Raw genomic sequence first — 15,075 nt, forward strand, 5'->3', positions numbered from 1 at the left:
CACTTAAAGCAGCGGCTTATTAACGAATACTCTTACCTGGATCCTAACTAGCAGCTCGACCTATCCGACTAAGTACGCTAGTTACGATTTACTTATAAGCATAAAAAGGTTAAGACCGTCTAATAGGTTAAGCAGCTATTAATAAGCGTCACGGTTTAGAAGTTAAGAGTAGACGAGGTCGGCGGCACCTTTATCGAAGACTATAAGCTTTATGATATCTTCCTCGCTATCTTATATAGAGATATTAATATATAGCTTACTAACCGGATAAAGTATAAGTTTATTAACCTAAAAGACCGACTACGTAGGTATTACGATCTATCGGATATATTAAAAGAGTAGGCAGAAAACGTCTAGGTAGCCGATAGGCGGCCTATTAACGAAGTGGCGAGTATTATAGATATTCCTACCCCTACGCTAACCACTAAACCGATACTAGCCGTTACGCCTTGGCCTAATTAGGCTAACCCGATAATATACGCGCCGATTATTTTACGGAGGCCTATTATAGTACCTAAACCGGCTATATAGATAAGGAGCGATATGGATAAGTTAACGGAACTTTTAGAGAAGTGCGCTATCTTTATGGTCTATAACGGTACGGGTATTACTAGGAACGCGGTCCCCTAAGTCATGGCCCTCTCGCGTCGAGTAGGAGCTAATAAGGTTAACGCGATCCTTATTACCGACCCTTACCTAAAGACCCCGTTCTACGCCGCCGTGAAGCAGTCTATTTCGGAGAGGCAGGATACCGCTCTAGTAGCTTATTATATTACCCCTAATTAGGCTAACGTCGGTATATATAAGGACGATATATAGTATAGGTAAGGGCCACCGCGGTATAGAAACAGGAATTCCTACCCCCGTTCCGGCGGCCCGTTATAATACCACCCTATTAATAAACTACCCCTCCGTTGCTTTTATTATAGATAGGAGCGTTACCGCCGCGAGTAGTGCGCGGTACTATAACTAAATAAGACCTAGCACCTAGTTAGGTTTAGGTATCCCGATTACCTTGCCTTAGACTAGAATAATAAGTAGTAGCCCTGCCCCTAGGATATATACCTTAAGCAGTAAGACTAGCCGTACCGGCGGTCCGTCCTTTACTAGCTTAGCACGCGCCTTTAAGGGAAGTATAAAGACCTGGCTAAAGCCTACTATATTAGCACTAACTCCGGAAGCCTCCCTATTAAGATAAAAGACGTTATACGAGTAACGTTAGAATATTATACTAGGCTAAAAGAGGAAGAAGCGAAGGCTAAGGCTCCCGTAGTAAGTATTAGCGTTAATTTCGTGTCTATTATATCCGATTATTAGTAGGCGGATATCTATACCGCGTTAAAGGATACTCGGAAAGAATAGCCCCCCTCTTAGCCTCTTTACACGACTAGGAGTAGGAGGATCGTTAAGCCTACTCCTAAGGTTGTCCGTTTCCCTGATTAGGTTATTAAATAACGTCCGTAGAAGTTAAACCCTGGTCCTAGCTACCGGGTCCCGACTCTACTTATAGCCGAAACCGTCGATAAAAAAGTGGATATAGACGAAGCGCTAATATAGTATAAATAATAGTAACCTAAGACTATTAGTAAACGTAAGCCTAGCTACTCTATAGATTAGCCTTATAACCTAGAGTAAGCTTAATTAGACCTAGATAGGTAAATCAGGGACCTCCGTATTAAGGTTCCTATCTAGTACCACTTTCTTACCGACCCGGATATAAAGCTACGAAATAATAAAAGGATACACGCCGCCGAGACTAGTTAGCCGTAGCACGAGATTATTCGTCTAACCGCTAATAAAGCCTTTTTCCTTAATAGACGTGGTCCCCCTAGTATGCCTCCTCCCCCACCTTCGTCTAAGGGATACACCGTCTTATTCTCCCGACCCGATAATATTAGCTTAAGTGCCCTTACTATCGTCAAGAGAGAGGTAGTCCCTAAAACCGATAACCCCCTAGTTATTACCCGGTATATAGTCTTAAAGTATAGGCTTACTCGAAAGGGTGCCATAATATATAACCCTAATATTTTTATAAAGGCTATTATCGACACAGGGGCCACCTTTAACACTATCTCTATAAATACCGTAAGGCGCTTCGGTTTAGAATATCGTATTAGCTAGACCGAGATCCGAATTAAGGGCGTTAATAACCGGGAGGGGTAACCGTATACTAGATACCTTAAGGAGCGTTTATAGGTCGGCGAGCAGAGTAGCGTTTTTAACTTCTAAGTTCTCCCCGGTCCAGGGCCCGATATACTACTTAGTATACCGTGGATCCAGGAGACTAAAGCGTCCTTTTCTTTCCGGGATAGTTAGATTAATACCGACTTTACGCTTAGTAACGCCCATATTCTTATACCTATCGCCTATCGCGAGTGGATCGAGGAGATACCGAGGAACTAAAGCCAGCTAAACTACGAGGCTAATAAAAGGCGTCGGATCGATAAGGATCGGTCTAATCAGGCTAATCACTATTAGCTCTAGGATAGCGACCCTACCTATTAGCCTAGGGCCGCTACCTCGCTATCTATTAAGGAAAAGGCTAACTATTACCCTTTAGACGTTCTAGAGGAGGGCGATAAGATTTAATACACGATTAGGGACGCCGACGCAGCGTCTCTAGTAGCCTTCGTGTTCTTTAAGGAGATTAAGCCACTTTTACTAAGGGTATATATAGCCTCGAGGGCGATACCACGGAATTAGGGCCGAGGGTATAGGAAATACGATAAGGAAGCCCGATAACACTATAAACACCGTTTTCTTCCTCCACCACCATATTTTTCTATAAGTCCTTATCGTAGTTACCCTAATCAGCCTAATTCATACTAAATCACTTATACTAATTTTAAGTCGGAAGCATGGAAGTCTTACTAGTCGTTAGCGTTATCGGCTCTAAGGGCCGAAGACGCGCGTATCACCACCACCGCTATAATAGCTATAAAGAAGCTATAAACCGCGAAAAGGAAAAAGCATTAGGACCTAATCAAAGAGGTACACCATAGGCCTAATTAGGCTATTTATACTATATATAAGCCGAAAGCCCTTAAGATTCACCCTATTAATAACGCGCTATCCGATAATTCCATCCCCAAAGGCGACCCCCTCTAGAAGCAGAAGATCTTAGCGGAAATCCCCGAGGATACATAGGAATAGGAAGACGACTATTTCGTTAGCCTAATCACCCTAAAGTTCTCTAAGATTACCCCTCGCTTAAGACTTACGGAAAAGCGACTTAAAGATATCTTAGACTCTACCGACTATCTACTACCTATAAAAAAGGAGCTCTTAACAAAGACCCTCCTAAACCGCGAAGCTACCCTCGTATAGGATTAGCAGGAATATAAGAGGCTCGACCCTAGAGTCGCCCCGCTATAAAAGATTAAGGTGGTTCCGTATAAGGCATAGTAAGCGAAAGGGATCCCTATCCTAAGAGCCCTAGAGTCTATTATCGTTAAAATAATTAAGGATAGGAAGGATAAGGGGGTTATTAAGGAAAGCCACGCGGCCTACTATAACCCCTAGTTCCTTATAAAGAAGAAAGACAGTAATATACGCCTTATTAACTCTGCTACTAAGATTAACGCTATTACCCTACGCGATGCCTTTATCCCGCCTAGGGCCGACGAGTTTTCCGAGGACTTCGGTATATATAAGATAGTTTCCCTTCTAGATTTCTTCTCCGGCTATAACTAGGTCACCCTCGATAAGGAATTAAGGGACTTAACGACCTTCGCCACGGTTTTAGGACTTTTTAGGATATACACCCTTCCGTAAAGGGCGACTAACTTAGTAGCCTAATTTATACATACTATAACCCGTATCCTATACGACCTTATTCCCTAATACTATCGACCCTTTATTAACGATATCGCGGTTAAAGGGCTAACTACCACCTATAACGATACCCTGATTAGGCCTAGAATTCGCCGCTACGTGGCCGAGTATATTAGTAATATCGATAAAGTCCTTCTTAATATAAAGCTTACTAAAGGCACTATAGCTAGCGCTAAAAGCTAATAGTATTAGAAAGCGGCTATTATCGTAGGCTATATATACGGAACTAATAGTCGTTCCCCTAAGCAGGCTAAGGTGGCTAAGTTAACTAAATAGCAGAAGTGCCGGACTATTTCCGAAATCCGTTCTTTTCTTAGTCTCGCCACCTTTTACCGTATTTAGATCTACCGCTTCGCTATTATCGCGGGGCCGTTAATAGACCTGCTAAAAAAGACTTCTGTCTTCCTATAAAGCGAGCCTTAGTAGTATACTATAGATACTCTTAAGGTTACCCTAACCTCTATACCTATTCTAATCACTATTAAGTATAGTAAAGGGGCCGGTATTATCTACGTGATTATCGACGTATATATTAAAGGCTAGGGCGGGATCTTAGGCTAGTATATCGACGGGAAGAGAGCTATCGCCCGGTATAAAAGCGGTAAATAGAACCCGGTAAAGAAGGTCTACGATACCGGTAAGCTAAAGCTAAGGGGAGTATTAAAGGTGTTTCGCCGACTTCGTAACTATCTTTATAGAGTCCGCTTTATACTAGAAACAGATACTTAAGCCTTAGTATCCTAGCTTAGTGGTTCTGCCACGGACCTACCCGGCGTACTTATTACTCGGTGGATTACCTAGATCCGACTCTTCGACTTTAAGGTTAAGTATATTAAGGGGACTAAGAATACTATAGCCGATAGACTTTCGAGGATACCTACTACTCCGTTTAATTAGGCTAATAACGCTACGGAGGGAGATATTAACGACTTTATTAACGGCCGAATCTTCCTTATAGATACGGATAAGAGGTTTAAAGACCCTACCCTAGCCGAAAACGTTTTAAACCCGGACGTTACTTAGAGCCAGTTCTCTCGATAAGTGGCCTCGTATTTAATAAGCCTACGAATACCCCCTAGAATAGACCCTCGTAACGCCTATCGTGTTAGAGATTAATCGACCCGTGTTTTTATAAAGGACGGTCTACTATAGACGAGAGTTACTAAGAAAGATTCGACTCCTAAAAGGTGGATTAACGATAAAAACACTTAGGTTACCCTAATCAGGAAAGCCTATAACGAGTTAGGCTATCGTGCAAGGGACCGGATATACTAGAAGCTTACCCCCTTATATACCTAGGACGGGATCTATAAGCAGACTAAGGAGGTTATCGAAATATACGCCGAGTATTAGAGCCGCTAAGGCAAAGCACACGAGGATCCCCTAATCGCTACTTAACTGCCTTAATAAGCCCTCCCCTTTATATAGGTAAGTCTCGATATCTAGTATCTTAGTAGCTATTATTTAGTAGAGGCTCGATATATATTTACGGGATAGGTTAAAGCCTATCTGCTACGGAAGAATATATCGCGAGCCGTCGCGATATTCTTATAGGAAGACGTTATCTGCCGGCACAGGCTATACTAGTATATTATCGTGGACGGAGGACCTAAGAATAAGGGTAGTATAATTAAGCTAAATCGGGCATACCTAATAAAGCGTAAGGTTATCTCTACCTACTACCCCCGCGCTAATAGTCTAAATAAGGTAGGATATAAGCCTATCGCCTATACGCTAGCTATCTAGCAGAAGATTTACCGCGGTATATTATATAAGATCCTGCCTATAGTCCTTTTCGCGGACCATATAACTATCCGAGTATCTACCGGAAGGACCCCCTTTTACCTCCTCTATAGCTATAAGGCTATCACGCCTATCAAGATAACCTGCCTTACTTAAAGAGTACTCGACTAGGGCCGCGTTAAGACCCCTAAAGAAGAGATATTACTGCGCCTAAGGGCCTTCGCCTAGTTAGAAGCCGACCGGAGGACTACTACCGATATAGTTAATAAGTAACGGTAACAGAAAACGGACTCTATTAACCGTTTAAGAGTTAGGACCCTACGTAAGCAAAGACTCTAAGTCGGCGACCTTATCCTCATGCATAACACTAAGCTAGCTATCGATATAAGCCGCGATAAGAAGCTAGACTACCGCTAGAATAGCCTATTTCGTATTATATCGTCTAATCAGGATAATAAGACCTTTAGGTTATCGACTTTATTAGGGGAAGAGCTTTAGGGCGTTACTTTTACCGCTAACCGCCTTAAGAAATTTATCCAGGACGAAGACGGATACTAGGAGCCGGAGGACTAGACGATACTAGAAAGGGACTACGCTAAAGAACTAATAATTATATACCCTGCCCGCGGCGTCCTTATCGATAAGGAGCTAGTTAAAGCACCCCTCCTCTTAGGTAAATCCACTAATAAAGATACTAGGGCCGAGGATAATAAGCGTTAAAATAACGCTAGTTCCCCTAATTAGACCATTAACGCACTCCTACAACGGTTAGCGAGACTTCGGGATATACTAGGCGAGTATTATAAGAGGTTAGAAGCGGAACTCCGGAAAGCGATATAGTCAGGAAGAGTTAAAGTCTATATCCCTAAAGATCCTGACTTTAACCTAAGTGAGTATAAGGACTATACTAGGACCTTATACTTTATCCCTTACTATTACTTCCTACCTAGTTAACCTAATCGTGGTAATACTACACTTAATAGGAGTCTTACGTATAGTATTAGGGCTAAGGATATATAAGGCACCGCTATCTGCTTATTATCAAAAACTAACCACTACCCCCCTAAAAACAAAAATACCACCTTTAGGACTCCTCTACTCGCTTTTTTTCCTATTTCTTTCCCGTTTACCCTTTATTACCCTAATCACCCTATTCCACGCCCTTCTACTTATTATTTTATTTATTAGTTCCTTTTATTTATATTTTACTATTACTATTTTCTATTTATACGCACTAACTAAGTGGACACCGTAAAGATATATCCACTAAACATATTTATTATTTATCTATCTTTCCTTTACCCGTTTACGCCGCGCACCGAAATAAAAATATCCTAATTACACTAAGGTTACCCTGATTATAGTAATCACTACCCGAATCACCTATCTATATCTTACTCCGGCTTACTTTTATAGTCGCTATTATTAGGGCCATACACTTCCGACTTATACCGCTAAACCTAAGCCCTAGAGATAAAGGGAATATAATACCACTCTACCGTCTCTTCTTAATCCCTTTTTATCGGGTTATTCTAAATAGTATAATAGAACTTCTCAAGATCGTCCTTATATTTATACGCTAATATAAGGACCTATGCTATTATATAGTCCCACGGTTTAAGACCCTTTCCTTTATAAACGTCGTGTATTTACCGAGCACTTTCACGGTATAGAGTAATAGTGCTTACTATAAAGACGCCGTATCGAGGCGATAGCCGTGGACGTATCTTATCGTCGTATACGGACTATAGTAGTACTAGTAAGTCCTTAGTATACGGATCAGCGTGACTAATACCTATATAGTCACTATCTAGCTATAAAACCTCCTGATTAGACTAATAGAACTGCTTTCGGAGCTTATTATCACGATACGTGTAAGCTATCTCGTGAAAATAATAGTTAGTATAGTCCGGAAATCGATTATTACGTTAAAACGATACGTACTCGAAAAAAGGATAAGTGATCATATTATTAACCCGATTATTTATAGCCGACCACCGTTCCTTATAGCACTAGCACGGCACTTTATTAATAACCCCGAACCCTTAAATAATCAGGGCTTTAACCGTATAAGCCCGGGTCACCGTCTTTATAATATACTCCCTTTATAGACTAGCAAGGTCCTTAGCCACGAATACGCGGCGGCGAAATAAAGATAAACTATTACTAGACCTTACCTTCTTAAACAGCTCCTATTCTATATCTCTGTTAGTAAGATTTAGTAGGCTATCCTATACCCGGCCTACGATAGCAGCCTTAGAGTCGCCCTGGATAACCTAACCCATAAAATCCAGTTCGACGTACGAAGCGCCACCCTTACTAGCCACTTCGTACCAAATAAAATACGAGTTTGCCTAAATCTATAATATCAGCTTACCCTGATCAGGGCAACACGATAAAAAGCGTAAAGAGAACTTACCACTATGTCTTAGACCGTCGTAAAAACATTATACTTATTAACCGCACCTACGATAAGTCGTGTCTTAGACCAGAAGCACGGCATAGGACGAACTAACTCTTAACGAGCCACGGCTTTTTTACGTTTATAAGAGCTAAGGTTATTAAGCCCCGTGATCAGAGCTTTAGCGGATATATCGATAATCTTATTACTGTTATTAAAGAGAAGCTTATAGGAAACACGATATCGAATCGTATAATAATATAAAGACGTAGAGCCCGAAAGATACGCCTCTGGCCGGTAGCCCTCCGCCTTATATCCCTCGACGATAGGTGGCGTAGCCTAGCGGTTTATAGTTTTAGTGACTTAAGGAGGCGTAGTTAAATAAATAGCCTATTTTAAGTTACTAAAAAGATTAGGCTTTAAGTATGATTCACGATTACTTTCCTTACATCGCTTTATTATAATAGTCGCGATTATAGGTATAATAAAAAAGGTGCTATCTAATCTTTTTATCTAATCAGATCGGTTACACGGTAAGCCGACTTCCGTATTTAAATCCCGCGCCTAATTCACTAAGTTACCTTTATCTAAAAACCATAAATAGTATTAGGATTACCCTTTCTTTAATAATCACGACCCTATTTAACTAATAGCCGTAATAGGAACTCCGGTTAAAGCCAGTCTTATAAAGGAGGCACTGCTTAGAAATATTAGACGTCGATAAAGGATATATATCCCCTATCACTAGCTCTAGTTAACCCGTTTTCCCTCTTTTCCTCTCTTTTCCTATATCGTTAAGTTTATTTTTCTAACTTACCCCCGCTATCTATTTCTTTACTATCTACTGCCTCGCCGCCCTTATATATTTTTCCCTATATCCGCTACCTGCCCGTTACCGTGATCAGGCTAATAGAGATATTCAGAATATCTATATCCCCTACCTTTAACTACTAGGAGCCGGCTCCTGCCGGTCCTATCCTTACCGCTAATATTATTCCCGCTACCCGTGTCATTATCGATAAAACTACACGCCCCCGCCGTATTAATAACCCTAATAATAGCCGATAGGTATTCCCTATATAAGGACTACCGCACCGTTTATTTAATATCCCCGATAACGCTACCCCCTTTATAGGTTTTCCCTAATAGCCGGAAGATAATATACACGTAGTCTAACGCCTCCTTAAAAATACTATAGATAGCGAGCTTAATACTATCACGGTTAATATAATACTGCCTTATATTCCTATAATAAGTATATTCGCTAAGAGGCCGCGGGATACTTACCTAGCAGTTTAGTCGTCTTTTAGGATATATTATAACTTAATAAATAAGAGATAGTTAGAGCGGGGCAGTCTAGAAAATATAATACGCGCCATGTTTAAGCGTAGATAAGGAGATACCCGTCCTATAGCATAGATTAGTGTTACGCCTTATTAGGAGTTAAATAGCCGCACGGCGGTCTACTTATCTTAGCCGCTAAAGGTAATTAACCGTATTAAGAGAAGTCGCTTTATCCCTATTATTTATTACTTTAAGAATTACTTTATTAGTCTAATTATAGATTAAGAGATATAGTGTATATATAGGTATAATAGTATTTAGAATACTAGTAATACTAAGGACCGCCTTTTACGGTTATTTAAGTACGCTATAGGATAGTTATATAGTATTAATATACCTAATAAGGCCGTCTTTAGCCTTACCCGCCGTTTCTATATTATTCCCGGTCCTCGCTAAACGGATAATTACTTATATAGCCTTTTCGTTATCGAGTAGATATAAGCTATTATCTAAGAGGGCTACTTATTCCCTTAAAGCTCTAAGATTCACCGGTTTATATAAGGACGTTATTATAGAAGTAATAGCGTAGCTTATACTCGTTATATTAAGGAAAAGTGGCTATCCTGTGTTAGAGTAATTCTCGGTTTTGGTTATTAGAAGATACTAGCGGTCCCGGTAATCCCTTAGTCCCCTCTGCCACTACCTCCTAAGAGTATAGGTTTTACCCTTATTAATAAACCTATTATTAAGTCTAAGCCCGCTACCCCTGGTTCCTTTAATCAGGCTAAGAAGAAGACTCAGGCCCTAGTTACGAGTACTCCTAAATTATAGGAGCCTAAGAAAAATACTAATATCCCGGTACGTCCTAAGACACCTAAGGTTATCTCTAAGAAGCCCTCGGCACTAAGCACGCTTAAGAAGACCGCTAAGGTCACGAAGAGTCCTAAAAAGACTCCTAAGTCCTCTAAATCTTCTAAGTTTACTAGCATTAACCTGAATAGCTATAAGATTATTTAGATATCGCTAAAGAAAGTCTTAGTATAGCCTAGGAAGATTAATATCTAAGGTAAATAGGTTAAGGATATAGAGGAGCAGGATAAGGGCGTTAAGATATCTTATAGTTATCTATTCTATAGACTATATAATCCTCGCCCTATAGACTCTTATATTAGTCCGATTAGACCCAGCTTATTCTCTTAAGATAATTAGGTTTATTTATATAATAGTGTTTACCGGGTAATACTTTACGATACCGCCGTTAATAGTTCCTTATATATACCGCCTTTATACGCGATTCCCTAGGAAGGGTGGTTACGGTATAACGCTAGGATTAAGTAGGATAAGGATATAGTTACGGCTATTATAAAGCGAGTATATACCGAGAAGGAGGATTATATAATCGGTGGACGGACTCTCCGTAAGCATAAATAAGTTTTAAGATAGTTTTACTAGATTATACTTAGCTTAATTAGGGTAACCTAATTATATTTAGAGTTATTATAGCCACGAGGGCGTGAGTAAGATAACTAGGGCCGATTATAGAGGGGTGGATCAGAGACCCAGTGCTATATTATTAGGACGTCACGTAACGTTATAAGACGCGCGCTTTTTTATTTATCTTATATATTATATATACGTGGCGACGCCACCCAGACACAGAGGATACTTATCATCCTACACAATCATCATCCTTTTAACCCTAAGTTTTGCCACGTTCATTATATTCACTTCGTTTAAGCTACGTTGCCCTGATCAGAGCAGCACGCACCTCCAGGAACCTCTTTTAAAGGTCTCCTTATTATATGTGTTGTTTTGGTTATATACACTTCGTGGTCTTAAGCACTCCTGTTATCGAAGACTTATCCGAGATCACACTGCCTAAGCCGTTCTGCATAGTAACGGCTTCGCCTTTCTTCACTAGTTATAAGTTGTTTATAGAGTAAGGCCGAATAATTAAATTATCTAAAGCTAAGGAGAAAAGAAGGAAAGGGGAAAACTCTATAGGAGCTTATAACGTAAAGATAATATCGCGGCGACCTACTAGCAACACGCTATAATTAGTCGGAAGATCCGGTGCTTTACCGGATTAACTCTACGGGGTTAACCCGTAATAAGATAGCTCTTTTACTCGTAGATTCCGGAGTAGTAATAAGATATCACGGCGAGTAGCCTTTATAAAAGCCGTATTAATACAGTTTATTATTCCGTAGAAGGCGAGGAAGGAGGGTAAAAAATCCTCTTATTAGGCTAAATACCGGGAGACTCGTCTATAATCGGTAGGCGAAGGAGCGGCGTAGTTAGGCGTTATATCTTTATTTCTTCTTTGTTATCCTAAGGCAGGCGTATAGGAGGCAGGGCGTTATTTAAGGTTATTATAAAGAGCTTATTCGGATAAATCTGGTAATGACTTTAAAATATAGATTACTAAAAAACTAATAAAGTTATAAGTGATCTTAGGAAGGTAGTAATAGCTTTAACCACTATATTAGCCTTAGTCTTATACTATTATATTGCTTTATACCTTTTTATATAAATTTATATATAAAGATACCTATTAGCGGTAGAAACTAATAACTAACCGGGTATAGGGCAAGTTATAAACTAATGTATTTAATCCTAGGAGAGGTATAGGTAGTAGGGGTAGGGTGCCGCTGCCGTCCCCACCCTCCTTTGCTTACGAACCTGTTCACCTCTCTAAGCTATAGTTACGATGCTGATATAGATAGCATAAAGACCGCCACGCCACGGGTCACAGCCATAGTGCCTAACTATCCAAGCGGCAGGGCAGGTGGGATGCATTCTAAATTCGAGCGGGTTATGCATATAGCACCTAGGACGTGCTGTATCTAACGTATCGCTCGCATGGCAATGCGAAGGCAAAACCAGTAGAGCCCCGGGGGAATGGCTGCCTGCTTATATCGCACAAGGTGATCCGCTCTGTCAACGTTATGCTTGTCTGCGTGTGACAGTGGCTTACAGCCAGCAGTAGTGTTCCAAGCTGGGTCTCAATGGCCGACCGCATCGAGCAGCCTGCATAGCGGGTGAGGTCAAGCAGGCTGCCCACCACCCGTCCAAGCCTCAGCTGTCCTTGGCAGCTAAACGAAGCTGATGATCAAGTACAGAGCCGCGAAGGCAGTGGACCTAGCGCCAGCACCTGCACAGGCTCCCCGGGGCAGGGTCCGCTCTAGGGAGTTAGCCGCCCGTTATCAGACTACCCGGTTTCCGCCCATCTATACGGGAGCGACGACAGCCTTCTAGAGGCGCTACACGCGGGGTACGCGAGATGAGTCTATCCTATCCCCGCATACAGTCGCCCAGGTTATAGAACCACTAAGCGTGCCAAGCTATGTTCACTTTTAAGGGGGTGTTATAATTCGGTTCCCGCAGCTAATGCATATTTGTGCGACCTCGGTTAGCTAATGGCTTTTAGGATTAGAGCTGCGTGTCCGATTGCGCGCCTTCGACCTTCTTGATCCTTCCCAGAATGACTGATACCGGAACTACTGTCCACATACACCGGGCCTTGGCGAGACCATGGTGGTGTACCTGCTCAACCAACCAGGCTTACAGCGTGGCACATCCGGCTGCTGGGTAGTCCATCCCTGCGCAAGTTAGGAATCCAATTCAAGCAAGATTTGCATTCATATTGTAGTGTTCAGGCTTTGCCAGCTCTGTATGGCAGTATTACCTATATAGAGTAATGTATAGGAGAGGAACGCAATAGATGGGTTGCACAATGCTGAACAAGGTTGCTCTTGGATGCCTATATAAAGTCCACTGCCTGAGTGCCTATCTTTCCAGCATATAACTAAATTCTCCAACCTCGCCACTATCTGCCTCCTTGCTAGGTTAAGACAATCTTCAGCCTTCCACATTATGTGCCAGAAATCCCAATATCAATATGCTTGCGGCCATAAGAGCGACGTGCAATGGGTTCCGCTGGACCCGGCTGATTGTGACGATGCGCCGTATATGCAAGGGACGACCATAAAGCTTCGTTGCACACCCCCAGCATCAACTGCAACGCGTTACCGGTCTGGTGTCTGCGGTAGAGAGTATTGTTCGAAATCGAAGGGGAAGAGTGAAGGTGATCCAATGTAAGGGAACCCCTGAATACAGAAACAGAGGGCGAGAATTGACAGTCTTGTTTGTCCTAGGTGATGGTTCGGCTGCATAACGCCTTGCCTTTTTAATTTCTGGCTGTACGTAGCCGGCTGCGCTAAGTCAGGAAGCGGGGTCGTCTTTAAAGGGTATTAAGGAGAATGGCTCCCACTATCTATGGCACAGCTTTTCCTCTCCAATTCACTCTTAATTCAATATACTTCTTCTCGTATTGTTAGCCATGCCAAAATTCCACCTTCAGCATCTGACGCCAAGTGCAGCAGAGGTAGGAGACTTTGAACTCTCTGTTCGGTGTCTTGGTAGCGTATTCTGTATCCGGTATTCACCCAGAAACATTTCACCTTCTATCCTCTTTGACAAATATCGCCAATTGTCGAACGACTACGAGGAGGCTGGCGATCCGTTAGCGGTGCACCAGCTGATTAAGCCGTTCGAGCCTCTAATGGAGAGCTTAGTACCTCCAGATCAAGGCTATCTCCTCTCCGACTACCTGTATCCAAGGCACTTCGTTCTTAAGGCGATAGCGGGTCCGGAAGACACGGAAATAACTCCGAAACTGGAAGAATCGAAAGAGTCCCTTCCTGGAGACTATACGCATCAATGGCCCGAACTAGCGGATCTTGGGGACTGGGTGACGAACATTTATCCGTCAAGCCAAATTTGCCTTCCTGCTCCCCCAGAGCAAGATACTCGATTGAGCGGCCCAGAGAAAGTTTTGATCGACGGCGAACCATACTTCTTCAAGAGATGGCAACAGTCTGCCCGCCCCCCCGGAGCAAACTTTACGGAGCTTCGTACGTATAAACAAATCCAAAATGCCTTTACATCAGGACGAATTCAGCACGACCGACGAATCTGCCGCCTACGTGGAGTCGTGGTGGACAGCGACGATCGGACACCTTGCGGCGGTGATGTGGAACCAAGTACCATCCCGGCACGACTTGTTGGGATCTTACTTACCTTCATCGAGACGAACCGACCGAAGTGGATGGGGACTCTGTCTAGCAGGGTCCGTCGCGGAGGTTGCTCCCCTGACACACTTTTTCGCTGGGCATGCGAGTTGGATGCATGCGTCGCTGAACTACATAAGGCTGGTCTCGTCTGGGGAGATGCGAAGCCAGAAAACATCTTAGTCGACGGGAAGGATAACATCTGGATCATCGACTTTGGAGGTGGTTATACCGATGGCTGGGTCGATAAGGAGAAGGCCGAAACAACGGAAGGGGATCGGCAAGGCGTCGCAAGAATCAAAGCCTTCTTACGAGGAGGGGAGGGACGGAATGGAAAAGAAGAGGAAGGGACGGAAAGGGGATAAAGAGGGAAGGGGAGTAAGGGGAGAGAAGGGATGAAGAGGGGAAATGGGGAGGAGGAGGGGAGGCAAAGCGGGAAGCGGACTGCAATAGTCGGCTTGACGATGAAGACCTCGTCCGTTCTTGTTCTTCTCGATGGTAGGGTACAGGTCTTAGGCGTCCTCTATCGAGGAGCGCGCGCCTGGCAACTGATGGAGTGGAACCTCTTTTTGTTAGCCTAGCTGTGTTTGAAGAGAACTTGAAACGAGTAGCATCCTCGACCGCATTAACTTGCGACGCCGCTTATCGAGTTCGACGGGGCGTTAGACACAAGACGGATCTAGGGGGTCTGGGACGGCTAAAAACAAAAAAGGGAACCGGGATTCTTAAAGGCGGGCACTT

At 42.7% G+C, this 15,075-nt stretch overlaps 3 protein-coding genes across 3 annotated transcripts; all 3 read left to right on the forward strand.

Moving 5' to 3' along the window:
* Positions 1-12,130: 12,130 nt before the first annotated feature.
* Positions 12,131-13,401, forward strand: ACRALDRAFT_211467 (uncharacterized protein; the record flags this gene model as incomplete). Its single annotated transcript, XM_071023693.1, has 10 exons — positions 12,131-12,147; positions 12,232-12,303; positions 12,339-12,439; positions 12,650-12,662; positions 12,746-12,799; positions 12,825-12,935; positions 13,011-13,034; positions 13,117-13,217; positions 13,275-13,349; positions 13,388-13,401. 10 exons carry the CDS (start codon positions 12,131-12,133, stop codon positions 13,399-13,401), a joined length of 582 nt encoding a protein of 193 aa, XP_070873767.1.
* A 203-nt stretch (positions 13,402-13,604) lies between these two features.
* On the forward strand, positions 13,605-14,699 carry ACRALDRAFT_211468 (uncharacterized protein; the record flags this gene model as incomplete). The annotated part of the gene is made up of 1 exon (XM_071023694.1): positions 13,605-14,699. The coding sequence occupies one exon, from the start codon at positions 13,605-13,607 to the stop codon at positions 14,697-14,699; it is 1,095 nt and encodes a 364-aa protein (XP_070873768.1).
* Positions 14,700-14,729: 30 nt separating this feature from the next.
* ACRALDRAFT_1094265 (uncharacterized protein) lies at positions 14,730-15,000 on the forward strand (the record flags this gene model as incomplete). The annotated part of the gene is made up of 2 exons (XM_071019713.1): positions 14,730-14,890; positions 14,943-15,000. 2 exons carry the CDS (start codon positions 14,730-14,732, stop codon positions 14,998-15,000), a joined length of 219 nt encoding a protein of 72 aa, XP_070873769.1.
* Between the last annotated feature and the right edge of the window lie 75 nt (positions 15,001-15,075).

The sequence above is a fragment of the Sodiomyces alcalophilus genome, assembly GCF_042370955.1.
Source record: "Sodiomyces alcalophilus JCM 7366 unplaced genomic scaffold ACRALscaffold_5, whole genome shotgun sequence".
NCBI lineage: Eukaryota > Fungi > Ascomycota > Sordariomycetes > Glomerellales > Plectosphaerellaceae > Sodiomyces > Sodiomyces alcalophilus.